Source organism: Anas platyrhynchos, chromosome 21, assembly GCF_047663525.1.
Source record: "Anas platyrhynchos isolate ZD024472 breed Pekin duck chromosome 21, IASCAAS_PekinDuck_T2T, whole genome shotgun sequence".
Taxonomy (NCBI): Eukaryota; Metazoa; Chordata; class Aves; order Anseriformes; family Anatidae; genus Anas; species Anas platyrhynchos.
In genome coordinates this window covers 4111778-4131929 of record NC_092607.1, presented here as the reverse complement: position 1 = coordinate 4131929, position 20152 = coordinate 4111778, and the positions used below count along the sequence as shown (strand labels likewise).

General features: G+C 35.5%; 1 protein-coding gene across 15 annotated transcripts in view; it reads right to left on the bottom strand.

Annotated features, from left to right (window-relative positions):
- The window catches only part of ZMYND8 (zinc finger MYND-type containing 8), a 65534-nt gene that overhangs the window by 5949 nt on the left and 39433 nt on the right, over positions 1 to 20152 (bottom strand). For all 15 annotated transcript variants that reach the window (XR_005260573.2, XR_011804558.1, XR_011804559.1 and 12 more), the window contains 12 exons: positions 19531 to 19608; positions 19025 to 19140; positions 17464 to 17945; positions 14989 to 15129; positions 8884 to 9036; positions 7571 to 8074; positions 5019 to 5393; positions 2825 to 3015; positions 1866 to 1946; positions 1208 to 1286; positions 531 to 770; positions 205 to 362 (listed from right to left, as the gene is read on the bottom strand). Coding sequence is in view for 12 of the 15 variants with exons in the window: in XM_038166469.2 (XP_038022397.1) it covers positions 205 to 362; positions 531 to 770; positions 1208 to 1286; positions 1866 to 1946; positions 2825 to 3015; positions 5019 to 5393; positions 7571 to 8074; positions 8884 to 9036; positions 14989 to 15129; positions 17464 to 17945; positions 19025 to 19140; positions 19531 to 19608 (2598 nt within the window). In the remaining 3 variants the exon portion in view is untranslated. The remainder of the gene's footprint in view (positions 1 to 204; positions 363 to 530; positions 771 to 1207; positions 1287 to 1865; positions 1947 to 2824; positions 3016 to 5018; positions 5394 to 7570; positions 8075 to 8883; positions 9037 to 14988; positions 15130 to 17463; positions 17946 to 19024; positions 19141 to 19530; positions 19609 to 20152) is intronic.

Genomic DNA, 20152 nt, shown 5'->3' with positions numbered 1-20152 from the left:
AAAACAAAAAACAAAAAACAAACAAAAAAAAAACAACAACAACAACCAAACAAACCACAACTGCCTATCTTACTCCCCAAATCACACTGTTTGAAATACACAAATGGTTACAAATTCCTGGCTTATCCAGGGAAGCCTTTAGGGGTAGGTTTCAGAGGAATCTTACATACTATTTTAGTTTGAAGTGACCATAATGATACTCACTGTAACACTCTCTTTGCTTTTATCAGATGAAACTTCCTTCTCCTTGGGGGTGCTGGCTGTTTCTGTGGGTGTAGGCTGCACACTTGAACTGGGCTGTGATGTTTTATTTAATGTTTCTGTGCTAATTTCATTATCAGTTTCTTGCTGTGTTGCAGTAGCTAAAGGAAAAGAAGAAAAGAATAGCCACTACTCATGTGTGCTGGTCCACAATCACTCACTCTTCATAGGCACATCTGCATGCATGGAAATGAGGAATACTGAGTCACTGTGTATTACACCCACCCTAACTCCCTCAGCTACAAAGATGCAACCCAGAGTAAGATTACCTGACTGTGTGCAAGATTTCATATGCTCAGGCCAGTGAGCTTGTTGGCAGGGATAGTCGCAGTAGCTAGTATTCCAACAGCAGTAAAAGATGGCCTCTTTCTTGCAGTTGGCACACCACTGCTTCTTCTTAGTTTCATCCACCGCTTGCTGCTTTTCCATTTCCAGCTGCTTCTTCACCTCAGCAATCAAACGATCTCTTTCTTGTTCTAGACTCTGACGCATTTCAGCCATTGTCAGTTCTGATCAACATACAAAGAAAGATGGATTTTCTGTTCCCCCCTCCAACAGCAAGACCCTTCTTGAAAACTTGGAACAACATTTGCTAGCTTCCTACTTAGTTACTATGAAGTAATCAGCATAAAATATCTCTTGAAGAGGGATTATCCAATGATGCATTAAAAAAAGCAATTTTTCTGTCCTATCAAAAGCTCTCTATAGCCTGAATTTGTCTCAGAGGACTGAACACCTGTTATTTACTATGCACAGGCAAAAGTACTTTGTGTATGGATTGAAATGGCATCCACTGACATCAACACAGCACGTTCCATAAGGTATTCTATCCTTTACAGGGCTAATTTGTAGTATCATATGATGAAGACAATGTATACTTCTGGCATTTAAATTTTCTATTTGGGACAAAAGATAGACACAAGATTTTGAACTGTCACTTTCATACCTAGATTATGCTTCATTTCTGAGAGTTCCTGTTGATGTAACCATTGAAGTTTTTCTATCTCAATCCTCAAACGCCGAATCTAAATATTAAAAAGTTAATACTTAGTAGTAATAAACAGGGTGCAGTGAATACGTAACTATTATACAGAAAAACATGCCCATAACGAAGAGCTTGATCATCACTTACATTAAGGCTCCTTTTTATTAACATGAGGAAAGTGTTCTATTTGCTTGCTAGATTTTCTTACCATAAAAAGTGCAGGACTCTTTGAAAACAAAAAGCACTTTTATTAAATTTGGACTTCCGTCTAAAATTAGTTGAGTCTCTAATTTCTCTAACCAGAATCAAAAATCTGTTCCTCAGTTTTGCTTGTATTTATTGGTGATCTTTCTGCTTATCTTATAGAGCCCAACTGATATTTTTTCAGTGTTTTTCTCTACCACACTAATCATTACTTCTGTAACAGCAAAAAAAATATGATCTCTAGATAGCATTCACATATAATGTATTATAGGAATAGCTATACAGTACTATATGATTATATGATATTTTTATACCATGTGAAATAAAGTTATTTATTTTCACAACTTTCAAAGTTAAATAGAAGCAGTTTTATTTTGTTTGTTTGTTTGTTTTTGTTTTTTAATCTTACACTAACCTCAGCTATTGTACTTCCAGTGGTATTTTTTGAAAGATCATTATAAATTTCAGTCATTGTTCCTTTGATGGCATCCATCATCTGAAACACAAAAATCAAAAAAAAAAAGTTGATATACATTTTTAATAGATACCAGCTTACTTTTCATTGTAACCACTCTAATATGAAGTTCTATTACTATCAAGGTCACATAGCTGTATATATATATGTTTACCTGGATCTACTTTTAAAAGACTATTTTAGAAGGTAGAAGACAACATTATTTATCAGGAGTCTGATTTTTTTAATTGTCCTGAATTGGTGAACAGCTTGACCTTCTAATTACCAAGACATTGCTATTGAAGTCAGTTACAAACAAAAAATATAACTGAGTTTGTGAGAAAAGACAAATTAAAAAATAAAAAATAAAAATAAAAAAGAGGAAAAAAAGGCATTTACTGACATTGCTTACCACTGACAATCCTACCAAGACCATATGAAAGTTGACCACATTGAAAGTTGATAGTCAAGATTAATTCTTATGCTTTTAATATTTGTGTTTTAAAACAAAGCTACATTTTTGTGTGTTACTAAATACAGATAATGAAATATTAATGTTTACTGTAAATATGATGCTATGGGACTATCTACACTTTACCAAGAACAGGCCAAAACTGAACACAGTGTAACCAAAAGAAGCAATGGGGAATATGAGAGCCAAAGAGTCTGAAGTACCTGGACAGCTAGAGCATATTGTACATACACTCTGGCTTAGAATGGCAGCATTCAGCCAGTTGCACAATGATGGTTCAGCACTGTCACCAAAGTCTAGCTGTTTCTACCCAGCAGAATGAGTATACAATATATAATAACAATTATTAATTTCACAATAAAGTTTTTATTTCACAGTTTAAAATTTTAGATATTTGAAAGTTCAATTCATGAAAAAAAAATAAAGAAAATCCTATCCAAGAACTTACTTTGCTAGTATATTTAGCAATATCTGCAGCCACATCAGCTGAAGCTGTTGCAATTGGCAAGTCTGTATTAACTGAGGAAGAAAGTGTATTTGCAGATCCAGAACTTGTAACCATAGAAATCGGTTGAGTACTTGTAACCAAGGTTATGGTTGATGTGGAAGTGCTCTGGGTGATCTCTTTCTGCTGCACAGCTGTGGAAAGAAAACGTACAGCAGATCATCAATCACAAACGATTATGAAAATGAATAGGCAAACTTTTTCTAATTTTAATGTTCATTAAATATATGCACCTAACCATTTCCAAGATTTGTCTTACTTATACAATGGTGCTATTTAATCAACAGATTCTACAGTGCCCAGTCACTGAATTGATACATTATTAACAAGGCTTAAAGGTAACGTAGCAAACAACTCCAAATCTTACAAGTTTAGACTGGCCAATGCAAAAGTCTCCCTTAGCATTTCCTAACCTCTCAATTTGCAGAACTCCCAACTAATAGCATATTTTTATTTTTTGTTTTCTAAACAAGGTTTAGTGAGATACTGTTGAAGACGGTCTGTTTTAGTCTCACTTTCTGGTGTTATTTGCATTCTTTTTTTTTTTTTTTTTTTTTTTTTTTTTTTTACTAATGCTACTAATTATCGTTAGTTTTGAGTTGTGATGTCTTTAATATACATACATCCAGCTCAAGCTCAGCCATTGGCTGGGTGCAGAGCAAGGAATGCAACATGAGATTAACTCATTAAAGTAAAGAATTTCTTCAGAGAATTAAACAGGAAGAGAGTCTTGAGTTAACTCAAACAGGAAAAGCTTTCTCATCCTTGCTCAATATTTCAAATAATTTTAAAACAGTTGGTAATTCAAAAATAAGAGCAAATACCTTTCACCTTTACATCCCTAATGACTCACCTGCCTTAATTTTTTTAGACAACTCTTTAAGCGATTCACATTATAAAGATGTCTCAGTTGCTGATATCTTCAAAACACAAATAACTGAAACACAATAGTTCTTCAAATTATCCCTAGGCACTATTTTTATGTCATTTCAGTACGTACAAAAAGCTATATATTTTAGAATGTTTTCATGTGATATTTCTAGCATATAATACATAAGACAGAATATAGCTGTGATGCACTCAATAGTATGTTGATAAAACACACTCATGGGCTGAACACTCAAAGTTTAGTCCATGTTATTGAGCTCATACTAAGGCATGACTATAAAAATAAAACACCAAGTTTCCCCTTTATTTCTCTCACTGAATATTTCTGTACCAAATTTGTGGAGTCTATAAGCAGAAAAATAACACTTCTTCATCACTTCTTGAATGAGTCACAAAAACAGTTTGGGAGCAGGGAAATGTCACTCTGGTAAATGTTTGTATGTGTATGATATGTAAGCCTCTCTTATGTAAGAAATTACTGGCTTGCTGGTAGCATTAGCAGAATGGAGAATATATCTGAATGTATCTAGCAAACCTGAAAATAGTTCAGCTGATTAATCTGAAACTACAAATAAAGCTAGATTTGCATAAAGCTGCTGTTCTTTGAACTGAAGTAGTTGAGATGCTAGCTTACATAACCATGCGCCTACTATTACAAAAACCTCTGGCAAAAGGATGGTAAGAAAACAGTTGTGAAAACACTGTGACATGCCAGACTGTTTGCCCAGTGAACTGGTTATCAGAGTCCTATTAAGAGTTGATTCTTCCCATCAACAGGGATTTCAAAGACAAATGCAGCCTGGGTAATTTCATTGTTAACAAATTACTGTATGAAAAAAAACCCTCTACAAATCAGCTTCTTGACAGATAAAATTGGATCCAGTTTGTAGATACTGAGATAGTGGTGGTGGTAATTGTGCAACTGGAATAGAGTTGATGATTTAATCACGTAATCCAGAAAATAGTTCTGTTTACTCTCTCAAATCTGTGACAGCTAAGAATGGCAAAAATATTTTACAGATACATGCACAAATGTTTTGTCATTCAAATAAGGAGACATGTCTCTAAATACACACCAGAAAGAGCAGGTATGGTGAGTAAGTTGTTGTATTTTAAAGTCACTTAGAGTAGAACCAGACTTTGAGATTTTGTTTATATGGAAGAATTCCTGGTTAGGCAGCGTTGGACCACTGAGATCACTACTGGGGAATTATGGCATCATGGGCACATTGAGTTAGAAAGTGTATACCTTTAACTGCTTGTCTTGTCTGGTATCTTGTGCCTTGAGAGGACTGAGGTTGCTGTGACTGAGACTGCTGGTTCTGCTGCTGTTGCTGCTGTCTCTGCATCTTCTGCATGTGCCATTTTTGAGAAGATGTCTGAAATTTATTTGAAGAATTCCACACTACTCGCTGCACAGCAGGGGCTGTTTCCTTAGGCAGCAGAGGCCTCTGCTTTTTCACAGGGCTTCCAGTGGCTGCAGATGGAGCACTAACAGTAGAAGTAGTGCTGGTAGTTGCTGTCACACCAGCTGGTGGAGTCTGGGCTGCAGAGCGGGTAAGAACTGGAGTTTCTGGTAGAGGCTGGGTGCTTGCACTGGAAGAAGGTGGAGTTTTACCTACGACTAAACAAACATAAAACTTAATGTCAGCTTTTCACCAGCGAATCTGACCCACAATTTTACAGCTAATTTTTAGAAGAGTCATATGCACCTTCCAGACTACTTTGAATTATTTTCCTCCAAAGGTAATTATAGAATCACCTAGGTTGGAAAAGAACTTCAAGACCACCAAGTCCAACAGTCAACCTGACCTACCAAATCCCATGTCCCTTAGCGCCACATCCAAGTCTCTTAAATACCTCCAGGGATGGGGACTCCACCATGTCCCTGGGCAGCCCATGCCAAAGTCTGGCCCCAAGACCGAGCCCTGGGGGACACCACTGGTGACCAGCCACCAACTGGACTGAACTCCATTCCCTAGGCCTCTTTGAGCCCATCCACCCAGGAAGTTCTTCATCCAGCAAACTGTTCGCCTCTCCAAGCCCTGAGCAGTCAGTTTTTCCTGGAGAATACTGGTGGAAGCAGTGTCAAAAACTTTACTAAAATCCAGGTAAACAACATCCACAGCCTTTCCCTCATCTACTGAAAATCATCTTCTCATAGGAGATCAGGTTAGTCAGGCAATTCACAACCCATTCTGTCTGCTTCTGATCAGTCAATTGTCAACATATTGATATTCTACAAGTAAACTCATTTCAGTCTAGTTGAAATTGGTGGCAATTGAGAAGCACCAGCTGTTGACAAAAACAAAACAAGAAGTACAAAACCCAGAAAAGCAGCCTGACCTCTCTGGAAGAAAGGTTCGCATTTGTTAGACAGTTTCTGGATTACCACTTAAACCTGTCATCCCAGAGTTCACAGCTGATTGTTCCACATAGCAGATCCTATTCTCTTGCTGTGCACCTTGACAGGGAAATGTTAGGATTTATCAAAAAAAACTCTTCACTGGGGTTGCTGGTGAGCTAAATGCATGGATGTTCTTACCCACATTTTCTTGGTATAACTGATGTTACTTTAATATGTCCTCTTCTGACAAACAGTAGAAGACAAATAACTTTCAGACAACCAACTGAGCAAACAATTGGTATTAAAAGATACCAGATGCTTTTAGATGAGTTTCATTGGCAAAGTACAACTGTTTACAGATAGACCTTAAACAGAAGTTCTTAAATAGATATTGTAAAAAATGGTCAAAAGCTGAAATATAATACCCCACTGTTACCTGTGCTTGTCACGTCAAAGAAAAAAAAAAAACAAACAAACAGGAATTCCTTAGCTCCAACAAATAATATGTAAGATAACACTAAACATATGAAATCCTCATTCAATGAGAAGGAATATGAGAAGAAATTATCCACATTTGAAATACGATATTCACTCAGGACTTATACACAGTCAATGAAACAGGGCAATATATGGTCAGGCTTTGCTCTGTCTACTCAGCTCTCCCTCATCGCTGAACCACTGAAGCTGAGAAAATCCTTCCAGATCAAGTAAATAAATCTGAATATCACTTTGTGTTGTGCCCAACACAGTTCTGAAATCAGCAAAAATATTACAGTTAACTTCTTTTAAATTTAACTTGTATCTATATAAGAAAAATGGCATCACTTGCTAGACATGAGTTACCAGGTATAGAGTTTGGCTTGAATCAGCAATGGTGTATTAGTTCTCATGATTTACCACTGTCCTCTCTTACTGACAATTTACCATTTGTCGAATAACTCATTTACTGTCCTTCAGCTCACCTGAAACATATTACTTTATTTTCAAAATCCAGTGGCTAGAGAAGTAAGTACCATTCTCCCTCACATGACCAAAACACTAAGAAAACTGACAAACTCACTTTCTTAAAGGTCTAGAGATCCCTTTTACCCCCTGCAAAAGCAAACAGAAGTTTCTATTGCCTTTAAGCATTGATTTTAATGGGCCCTTATGAAATTTGTATGTTCGAAAAATTCCAACTACTTCTACAGCTGTGATTTTGGGATGTCTATAGAAATGTAGTTTCAGATGGAACTCATTAACACAGCAAAAAAAAATTCTAAATTTGTGGTTTAAATTTATTTAAACCAGAAATTATAATGGGGACTGAAAACCCTCCTTCATAAAGAATGAAAAATCATTCATAAAAATTGTTTTAGTATGGATATTTTTAGCATCTTAATGCAAAAATAGAGCTAACAGTTCTAACTTCAACAACAGCCCTACAGTAAAGAAAAAAGAGAATTTCATCCTACCATCTTGTTTAGGAGGAGGTTCTTTAGATTCTTTCTTGTTTTTCCGTCCTTCACGCCCACAATGATCATCTCCGAGATCGATGACAAGTTCGCTCTCAGAATCAGAGTCCAGTCCTAGATGCACAGTTGGAGAGTCTGTCTCATCTTTACTTTTCAGTTTTTCTTTTGCAGGATGTTGCAAACTTTTTCCCTTTTCAGAAAATTCTTTTTCAGTGTCGGTAATTGCCTTTTCTTTGACTGGGTCATCTGTTTTCTCCACTTCTGGACTTGTGCTTTTAAGTTCCTCCTTGTCTTCATTCTGTGCTGGGGGCTTAGGTTTTTTTTTCAAGCTCAATGATTCTTTGTCACTCCTTGTACCTTCCTTATCCTCTCCATCTTCTTGATCATTCTTTGATTTCTGATCCTCATCACTATATTCACTGTCACTGGTGTCAGATTTTTCAGAATCTTCAGAGTCACTGTGTTCTACTGCAGTATAAACAGCTTCAGATATTTCATTTATTCCTAATTGTGGGGAGAAAAGTACATTCCATGCTGATATCAGACTGACTGGCATTACCAAAAAAAAAAGTTCCCTCCATAGAACGAGGTATACAAATACCATTACCCTGTCAGTCCTTAAGCTATAAGCACCTCCCTTAGTTCCCTATCTCAATATCAAAATGTGTAAGAATTACCTTTCACGTATTCCAATTATTTTTATTTGATTCAACAGCCCTCCTTCCACTGTTTTTCCACCACTACCTACAAGCTGTAGCTTTGCTCGATATTGGGCCAATGCTGACAAATATGAAGAGGAATAATTAGTATCCACAACAAACCACCCTTAAATTAGTAGCACTGTTCACCTGATTAGTTACTTCCGCACATGTCAGCACAATCAGTTTTAGACAGCATAATTTTTGTGAGAAGAATCTGTAATTCTCTAGTGCCTAGACAATCTTCAATTAACTGCTAGACTATTTTTAACAGCTCCTGTACGACTGGATATAATAATTTGTGCAGCTAACCTAAGTTAGCTATAGTTTTTCAATTTTTCAATTTACAAAGCAAATAGAAAGACTTTAATTCTGCTATACTATCTTCAACAAAATGGTTCACAAACAAATTAAAAGATGAAAGAATGAAAGATTTTTGGCAAAAATCTAAAATGTAAGGTCTCACTATTTTAAGTTAAACTAGTTCAATGTATTCTATTGGTGTTTAAGAGCTCTAACACCCTCTTACTCTTGTGTTAATGCATAAAATATTTAAAGTTTTACTATTTGAAAACACTTTTTAAACTCCAGAATTTCCTCAAGTGGTATACTCACCAAGTTGTGCTTTACAGCTCTCTATTGTCTTGTCAAGATTAAGCTGGAACCTGCTACGTATCTGTCGTTTTGGTGAAATGAGTGGCACAGGGGTGGACTGCTGTTGGACTGACTCACTCAACTCCTTCAGATCCATCTCAGCTTTGCTACGATCTAGAAAAAGAAAAAGGATCAAAGAAAAATATTTTGCAAAAAGAAAAAATATCATTATCCACGTACGACAAATTTTACTGAGTAACAACACAACCTGAAACATCTTTCATTTCTTTTATAACTACAGGCTAAACAGTGATTCTAAAATGACTCCACTAAAAATAACGGATTCTTCCTCTCTGATGCTACATATCTCACATGCAAACTGCATGCATAAGTTATACGGATGCTCTTTTCCATCAACATTAAATTATCAAGAAATTATCATTGAGTAAGTTGCCCAACAGCAGCTCTACTAAGTTATTGTTATTTACTGCTATTAGTATATTTTCACAGAGAAAATTAAATAATGATCCTTGTAGACATGAGTTAGAATTTAAAAGATAAGTCATATGGGTTGTTACACCAGATACAGTAATAAATTTAATAAGCTATTTTTTTTCAATATATGCCAGCAAAATCTTCTCTTGAGCTCTCCAATACAATTAAGAGAATTTTGACTGAAATACACAGATCTGTCAGCAGAGTAGGGCTAAAACTGTCTTAGCAATTAAGTTTCACATTTTTGCTCCAGTTTTTAAAAAAGGTTACTTCTGTTCCACAGTCCTATTATTTACTCTTTGCTAGCAATGGGGACACTTCATTTTGGAGCTCAGAACACCAAACCACTCTGGAATTAGTTGCTTGTCTGGGCAGGAGGAAGAGGACACGAACAAGGTGGATGGAATGGAGAGAAGAACTAGGTTCTGCCACTTTAGCTCCTTGAATTGGCTCATCGTAGGATTAAGTAAGATCCACAGAGGCCATTGAGAAGACACAAGACAACACTAGCACAACGAGCATTTTTACTTCATTTACAATTTCAATCCACAGAAGTTACCAAGATATCACAGTATTCTTATTTTACTTTAAAACAAAACCACAAAAAAAACCACTCATCTCCAAGACATTGTTTGGATGTACAATTCATAGAGGAAAGTGAAATAAAGAGCTAAGCCAATGATTCCTCTGTTCTAATGTTCTTCATGAGTTTTAGCTCATAGGTACACTTAAGAGCCATCATAGGGTGCCTCAAGCTCTGCAATGCAGGTGTCATAGTTGGGCTGGCCACTCTACCTCCCACTAGGGCTGCAAACAGAATCTGTATTACATGTAGAGCAGGTGCAGAAGGAACCATTCAAGTATTGATGCACTTTTTCTTTTCTGCTTAAATAGCAGTTTCCCATCTCCTCCCAGAGAGAGGCAGCAACTTATATGCTGCAATCCCACAAGTTAAATATACAGGCTATATATTGGATCACCTTGGATTATTTATATATATATATATATGCATTATAGCATACACAAATTCAGACTAAATAATCTAACGCACAGTCATATTTTCTAGCCCCAGTGAAATGATCCTAAAAGTAATATTGAATTTCACAGTCCTCATGTGGCATTTTCATACTGCAAAAGACCAAACATACCACAAACTCCATCACTTTTTGGTGTAAATTTTGAAAATAACAAAGGCCCTAAATCGTTTAAGTATTTTTGAAAAATTTGTTCCTTGGGTTAGAACTAGGTTTCTCCTTCCTGTGCGTTCATAGACTGATAAAAACTGACCTTTAACTTTCTGTAAGAGATGGTCTTGAAATTAATTTCAATTCAGGAAGATAACTTTCTGCATAATATACAGTATACCAGTTTGTAACTTTGGAAAATATTTCACATAGGCATTACAGTAAATTATTGCAGTGTAAACCAAAGGTAATCTAGTACTGTCTTAAGAATATTTTTTTCTGCCAGCAAGAGAACACAGACTTTTGTCTGGGGCTTCACTGCAGAAATAAAGGCAGCCAAAAATCCCCTTATGCCAAAAAACTGGGACAGAAAGTGAATGACAAAAAGCAGACTACTAAAGAAGTTAAGTAAAATCACAATCACAAGTCACAGCTTAATTAAACTCCTCTGACTTTCCATAATCTACCCCAGAGGGGCTGAAATAAAAATGAGATTTCAGCCTAACTTCCATCTTAACTGATGACAGGTAGCTCTTTGAAAACATACAAATTACAGCTGCATTGATTTTTAGGTTGGAAAGACAAGCTATTTGTAAAAGTTAATTTTTCTGTGATGAAAGAAATACTGTTAATTTTCTGAACCTGCAGTTCAAGATACTTCATCACACTGAAGAGCTTTGAATGGTTTCATCTACAATGACAAAACAAATAAGGCATCTAGCTCTAGTGCTTATTAAAGAAACAGGTATTGTTTTTTTTCCCCTATTGCTATTGTAGATAAGAGCAGAATAACACCCTTCAGTCTTATATTTTGTTCTTAATTGACTTATGAATATGCAGGGGAGACATTATCCCAATACTAAAAGGATGTCCTGTCGCTGAGTTGCTATCATGGAATGGAACGATATGATACATGTACTATAGCAAAGGAACGCAGAAAACTATTTCCCCTATCAAGCTACAAAAATGCATTGTTGATTAGAGTTTAAGTCCCTAGTAGATTTTGAACTAATTCACACATCCTCCTAAAAAAAGAAATTAACTGGACATATGGTAGACAGCACCTGTGAAAAATACCAACTTTGGCGCTTCACTATTATTTTGACATTCCCAGAAGCAAATGAAGGAAAGGAGATCTCATTATCACCAGGTAGGTGCGTTATTATAGGAGGATACTTCACCTCAAACATCAAAACACTATTCTAAAACTCAGGTCTAGTCAACATTTTCCTTAATTACTATGATGACAGTAATTTATCCTTAGATGACAGAAATGAAGGCTGCCTTTTTTAGGAAAGGGGCCACAGTTCAAAATGTTTTTAAACTACAGAGTGTTTCTGAAACAAAGAAGCTGAATTAATAGTTCTAATTGCTGTTAAGCTACAGCTCTTCTGCACTCTGCACTTAAGAAGAGGGGGAGGTGTCAAAGACCCATTTATAAAATGAGGAGTATCTGGCTAAAGAAGAATAGAGGAAAAAAAAAGACCTGACTGCTGTATAGTAAATATGACTCAATGTGATGCTACTGGAGAAGCAATACATCAAAAGTGTCATTAGAAACTCTTCCTAACACTTCCTGACTTAAAGACTGGTTCTCTGAGTTATGCAAAACATGAATTATAACACATCATTCCATTTGGAGCACTTAAAAATAAAAATATAAACACACAGGGAAAAAAAAAATGCGTGCAAACAAGAGGTGGTTCATAGGAAAGAGACAAAATCAATTTAGAAAATATTATGTAAGGGGGAAAATTCCCTTTGGAGAGATGAAACATGAAAAAAATATTAACAGCCTTCCTCCTTAATGTAGAGAAAGCTGCCTAAAAGGTGATAGCGACCATTGTTCTCCATGGTCAGGAACAAACTAGAATAATGTGCTGTATTTCCAGCAAACATTATTTAGATTGGATATTCACGTGAGGTTGAAAGAGTGATGAAACTATCAAAAAGTTTAACCAGGAATAATGTGGAATTTCCCTCATCAATTTCCAAGGACAGCTTAAATAACGTTGTGTCAGAAATGAAGTATGGGACTTACCTCTTTTCCTTAGTGTAGTTTGGAATCATGATTTTACTGGAGCATTGCCAGCTTACATCTTAGGGTTTTACAGTTAGGTGTTTTGTTTACAGTTAGCTTTCAAGACGTGCAGTTTCCTTTCAGGCATGATAAGGATAGAATTTCAAAAGAAATCAGCACTCACAAAGCTTTTTCATTCACACTGAAAGAATTTGAGTGTTGATTTTTATATTTTTTTTTTAATTTTGCCATATATATGTATATAATATGTATATAAATAAAAGAAAAAAATATAGAAAGCTTTGCTCTAGGATTTGATAAATACAGAGTTACCATCACTACATGGCAGGATATAAATAGAGGAAAAGATGGCCAAAAGGGGAAAGTTGGACAAGAGACACTATAATATCTACCCAGCAGACCCTCTATCTTAATATGGAAGAATCACAGAATCACAGAATTTCTAGGTTGGAAGAGACCTCAAGATCATCGAGTCCAACCTCTGACCTAACACTAGCAGTCCCCACTAAACCATATCCCTAAGCTCTACATCTAAACGTCTTTTGAAGACTTCCAGGGATGGTGACTCCACCACCTCCCTGGGCAGCCCGTTCCAGTGCCTAACAACCCTTTCAGTAAAGAAATTCTTCCTAACATCTAACCTAAAACTCCCCTGGCGTAACTTTAGCCCATTCCCCCTCGTCCTGTCACCAGGCACATGGGAGAACAGACCAACCCCCACCTCTCTACAGCCTCCTTTAATGTACTTATACAGAGCAAAGTGTCACATTTCAAACTTATCTAGCCCAGAAGGAGGTCTCACTGAGAAGATCTGTTTTTCCAATTTGTCTCATTAATTCTGAGGTATTAGTACAAAGAAAACAAGTAAGTTTTTCTCATCACCCATCTGAAAAATATAATTCCTTATTGGGTCAAAGTTTTATCTCATCTTTTCTGACTCTAATACACAAAGACAGGCGTGTATATATATATAAACCTGGAATTAACACATTTTTCCAAGCAATCTGTGTATAGTTTGATCATTCACACCTGCACTTTTCCCTTTAGCCAGTCTACCAGGAAGAACTGATGGCTCATTTCCAATATTTGTCTTTCCTTATTGCTGAAATATTGTTGTAGGATGATCATACAGCCCTTAAGCTGGCTGCTTAAGGTACAAGTATCTGTTTTCTATACTTTCACTTTTGTTTTTTCAAAGAATCCCTGTTCACACAATTAATCTTATCTAAAAGCCATGGGATTCCCAGATGAAGCCATGTCAGGTATAGCTGACATGAACAAATGAAGAAGTGCCCTTTCCATGCCTAGTACCAAACAGCATATATAGCAAAGGAAATTCCCCTAAAGTTGAAGAAATATTTGATATTCTACCTAAAAGTATACTAGCTGTTCTTTTATGGTATTGCTTGTGGACAACAACAGATTTTCAGTTCCACCCTATGTATTCAAAATACTCTAAGCTCCAACTAATGTCTCCCACCTGTGGCTCAAACAATTTCAATACAAAAATGTTTCTTAACATTTTTTTTTCCCAAATGCAAATATTTTTTTTTTCAGGTAAGGCAACAAACAGCTGCAGTGCAGCAAAAGTAAGTAATGGTTATGTCCACACAGATGGATTCACACTAAAAAGTACACTATAAGCTTGTATCTACAGTTACATCTAGCTCACTGGAAGCATTTCAAATTCTGCTTGCTGTGATCAAGCCTTCCTTAAGTATTTGGCAGACCAAGAGAAAGAATCCTGTCTCTCTGTGTAATATCATTGGGATGAAAAAAGTGGCCAGAACTGAATCAGAATACTCTTGGGAACAAAGCATAACTGAAGAAACTGATTTATGTCTCTTTGGCTTTTGGAACTATTTTACCAAAGTAGTACTTTCCTACTTCATCTTTCAAAATTTCAGAATCCAAAACTAAGGGATTTTCAAGATGTCTGCTAATTCCTTTTCTCCATCTATCTTCCTAGATGTGGATGGTTAGCAAAGAGGTGACATGAAGATAGCAAAAGAGAAACCCTAATAAATCCTAAACCCTAAAAAACACAGGAAACTTTACCAGGTGCTCACAGAAGAGACTGATGAGTGAAGAATGGCAATATTCATGTTATTACAAGCTTTAAACTTACCTACTGTTTAGTAACATTCATTTGTACAGGTTAGCCAAAAATCATCTCAGCTACTTCCTTCCATCAAAAAGAAATGATAACAGGAACTTCAATTCAATTTATAAAACAAAAAAAAGAACAGCTTATTTGATGAAACAATAATTATATAAGTGCCACATGTAAAGTCCTTTGTTCATTTAAAGCTAAGTAGAATCAAGTTTGTTCATATTTTCTCACATTAACACCACTGTAACTTACTCAGCTGTAACAGAATTAGACTTTCAAAGGTCAAGACTAACCAAGATTAAGATTCAGAATGCTTCCTGGAGTGGAAGTTCTTTCTTGCTTAGCAGAAATTGGTGTTGACGCTTGAGGAGAGAAGGGTTTGGGACTGCCTGACAAGCTCCCTGCTTGACCTGTTCTTGTGGGTGCTGGAGAAGCTGAAAAAGTACAAAATTAATAAAGAAAGGTTTAAAAATAATCACAATAAAGCCATACTCACTGGGACAAAACAGCTTTTAAACCTTTAAAAGCAGGGAAAGGATTTTTGTTTAATAATTTCAACATCATGTTATATCTCCACTGTAACTTACAACTGTCTCATACTTTAGTTTAATAAAAAAAGAAACTGTAAGGAAAATCATGTTACTACAGCTATTAATTCTATTCAGGCCAAATGAATGTTTAATCTCAAAACAACTCTGTTTTCAGTGAAGTTTTCAACTTTTGAGATTTGGCTATTTTAAATGTAAACAAACTCTGACTGCTATCTATTTTATTGCATGTATGTAGGTAAACATTTTTAAAAAATAAAACTAGCCTATTTTATAGATACATAAATAGAGAATTAAAAACACAAATCATACTAAATTTAGTCAGTGGAGTTGGAGATTACTGATGAAATCTCACAGATTAGGTAGTAGGATATTCTAATTTACACACAGTTTAGGCAAAATTCTGCGCTCTGATCCTTCAAAATGTATGCAAAGTCATGTTTCAAAAACAAACTTCTGGAAACACCCAATCTGTCTAGAAAGGGAAACATCTGTAGGCCATTACCTGAAAAGAAAGTCTTAATGCCTGTCAGCAAGAGTTGTCCATTAAATCTCTGCTTAATGCTCTGAAACTGTCAATCTAAACTCACTGCTGAACAATTTGTGTTCCCCAGTGCCTAAAAGACTGTCTATATATTTTTTCAGATTCCTAAAAGGTAGTGATATCTGCTGTTTCAGGAACTCTTTCATAGAATCACAGAATGGTTTGGGTTATTAATTAAAATGGTTTGGGTTATTAATTAAAACTCTACATCTTAAGACAGAAAACAGCACCTATAAGCTAGACCTCGTGTGAAAGATACACACACACGTGATAACTGATCTATAAAATGAATTATTTCTTTTGACATGTTATTATCTATTGAAATGTCCATATCTTTTCATACACTTTAACTCATCAGAGTTACTTTATCATCACTTTCATAAGATGTACAGGATCCCATCACAAGATAACGTGTACCCAAATGTCATTTCACAGCCTAGCTTTTTTGGGCTAAGAGGAATAAGATTCCCAAACCATGACCTGCCAGGTCTACTGTCCATTTGGTGTTCATGGTTGTCAGTTCAAGAAATTATTTGACAGCACACACACTGCAGAACAATGGAATAAGCATTTCTATTGCACAACATAACCTCCATAATAAGTTACATACACTTGTTTGAAGAAGCCCTCTACAGCTTCCTCTAATGCTATTTTTAACATCAGATCATCTAAAATAAAAATTTAGAAGGAAAAAAAAGCTTTCTCTCAAGATTTATGTAAAATCTGTGTAAAAAATGTATGTGAATCCTGAGAGAAAGGAAGAAGAAAAATTTATATGAAAGCTTTTCCTAAGCGTAATGCTTCTTTTGGGTTACAATTTCAAGTCTAACATAAAAAAAAATAAAAAATCTATGATATTGATCATATCAAAGCAAAATAAAATTTAGGAAGCTTCACTGTTATCACTTCAACCATTTTTTCCAGTCTCCAATTTCTTATGTATCTTCAACCATCCTTTACATGTAGCTTTTAGAACTTCCCTTATTTTTCAGCTTCCATGATCAAGAAACTTGGAAAACTTCAAAGTTTTTACAAGTTTTTACTTGATTATATGCCACTACCAAAAAAATTTTATAAGGAATCTGAAAAATTAGACCCTGTCAAAAACTGTACCAAATCCATTAGCAATTTGGAACTTTTCTATTGCTCCAAAATATGTGACAAAAAAATGCAGAATTGTATGTTAAGTCTGAACAATTATTTGCAGTTAAGCTACCCATTATACAGGACTGGTAAAAGTTTATCTCCAATCAATTTTTAAAGCATTATCAAAAGTTAAAGAAAAAAAAAGATTCAATTTCCTTTGCAAAGAAATTCTTTCAACAAAAGCAGTTTTATGGACACTCAAATAACATATCATATTGGAGGGGTTAGATAGTGATGATCTTAATTTGATGGATGGTTTGCATGAGCAACACAAAATTAGCTACTGTTTGGTCTTTCACTACATTGTAAGTCTGCAAAGTCCAAATTCTGTATTTGCTGCTCCTATTTCTGTTTATCTACGCTGCCTGTACAACTGTAATTTTATCATATTTTAGCTACTCAGTTGGGGAACACTAATTAACACCTTGAAAAAGAGCTATCAATTTTTAAATAGAGTATCTCCTAATCATAACAATTCTAACTAGTAAATTAAACAAATGCAGAAGTCTTGTACCCCCTTCTTTTTTTACCTGTATTTTTCTCTGTAAAGTCCATGGATTCTTCACTTGCACTAAAATGACTGGAAGTTGCTTTTTTCTCTGCGTCCTGTTCAACATCAGATCCAGTGTGCACTGATGAGTTTGTACTCATTGGTGACCGTGGCATATCTGTCAACGAAATCCTACGACCAGTACTACTGCTCAACATAGGCTTGCTCATTAGAATCTTGGGTGATGCTGTCATATCAAAGTTCAGTTTGATTTTCTCTTGTTTGTCTGTCTTTGCAGTTCCAGCAGTTGGGTTTGCAGGATCTAACAACATTTGGTATTGATTGTTGGGAGTATATGGTGTCCGGAAAGGTGCATAATTAAATACTCCAAACTTTCTACGAATGTTATCAACATAAACCTCCATTTCTTGCATTGCACTATTGAAGATGCTTTTAGTCTTTTTCACAGAAAAAGGAATTTCTTTTGACATGAGGTAGCAATTATTTATTGGAACCCAGGCCCTATTAAAAAAAAAAAAAAAAGATGATATGACTACATTTCACACTGCAAATTGACTTTGGCAACTCTTATTATTTTTCTTCAAATTTTTATTTATTTTATCCTAGTCATAAAGATATGCACATATCAGGTAATTTCAAAGGCCTACCTCCACCTTCCGTTAACAGCTCAGTGCTTAAGCTGTGGTATGTAAGTAATTGCTTGTCTTAGATTATTCCTAGCTTATTTTACACTTCCCCAGTAACACATAAAACAGGAATAAACATTGGTCAAGTATGACGAAACATACTTAACCAAAATAGTCTGTGGAACTGTAAGATGACTGTTACTAAACAATCTTTCCATTGTTCATAATTAGCAGAGAAACAGAAAAACACAGTTCAGGAAAAAAAAAAAAAGACTTCAAAATAACATTCTTAAATACATAACAATCTATTTTTACACCTAATGTAAGAGCAATCAAACTCCCCAATGTGAGGAAAAATTGCTTCTCTCCAACAAGTACTGGAAAGATTTTATTCATCATGAAATGAGCCAGACTCTAAAACTTTGCTTTCCAAAGAAGCTTGGGAAACTTTGACTTAACAGTTTCATGGCCCCGTACAGCTTTAAAGCACATGTTTTTATAACTATATGGATTTGTATTTTTAATTCATTATAAATCAACTAGTCTTCACCATGGCTTTCTCCATCTAAGCTGAGGGTTCACAGGAACAGAAAAAATACCTTTCAGAGCAAAGCTGGCATTTTCAACACAGATCATTTTTGCCCATTTTTTAAATCCACAGTTGTGTGTTCATTCCTGTAGTGTTTATACGATATTTGGTTCCACCCTTAAGAACTGCAGTTCATTGCAGCACAAAATCACAGTCACAGGAATTAACGTGCATATACAGTGAGATTATATAGGTGTTAGTCTTACAAAAACGACTTGCATTCTACAAAAATGTATAGGCTACAGTATTATATAGCTTGTCAGAGTCACGTTTCAAAAAAACAGAATCCAAAAACTCCAAGAGCACGAAGTTACAATATGAATTTTTTAACTACAGCCAAAAACATCCTTTGGTTAAATTCTCACCTGTCATGTTGGCCAAAGAAACGGGCATCAACTTGCCCATCTTTATCCCTCAGTGCCTTAGCAGGCCAGAATGGAAAGCCTTTGAGTTTAGCCCAGACCAAAGGATGAGGATTGCTCTAGAGGAAGAGGTAAAACACACATGAAGAAGATACAAGCAGTATTACCTCTAAAACGCTAAGTGCAAGTACCACAGATGACCCATGAGCAAATATCCTGTATTTGTGGACTGAGAGGCTGCAAACTGCTTGCTGACAACAGGTATTTCTCACTGAAAGTATGCAATCTGACAGCTAAACATCTTTAAATGAGCTTCAGTTTCCACGAGGACCATGATTTGCATGATGCACAACCACAAGCCAGTGGTTCAGTAAACTTCAGCAGTTTTCCTTGACTCACTAACTCCTCAGTAACCACCACAGGTTGAAAACAATGGGAGGATAACAAGTCAGAGTCAAATGAGAACTTTGTTTAATCTATTGTCTAGGCTACCATAGCCCTTAACTTACACAAGGCTCACAAAACCAATTCTCTCGTTTTTGGCAAGCAGCTAAGTAACATTCCGGACACACTTCAATTTCATTCATCTGAAAAGAGAGAGCAAATGGTTATTTAGTAGCTTAAACACTGCCTAAAGTGTGATTAACAAATATTATAAAGTTAACCAAATTTACTAACATAATTTTCCCACAATTCTATGGTCATAAATCAACCATTACTTGTCATGAACTCAACACTGTTTTGACAGAAACCCATCTTTTTCTACCGCTGTAATGTATCATTTCCAGCTAATGAACTAATCACATTTTTACATATCTCTTCAGATTATGTGCTACGCTGTCATTTACTCCAGTCAAAAAAATATTCTTGCTTTGTTGATGTATTTGTTCCAGTGATAAAGAATTATTTTTGAGGTCTCTTCCAACCTAGAAATTCTGTGATTCTGTGATTTATCATCATTTGTTCCAGACACAAAAATATAACCTCAATTGGGCATTTCATTTCATAGTAATTTAGGCAGAACAAAAAATTAAATATTTTGTTCCTTATACTCAGATTACAAAAAACATGTAAGAAGCCAGGCTCAGGTTACACATGCTTTTTTTTTCTGTGAAGATACAATCTCAGAAT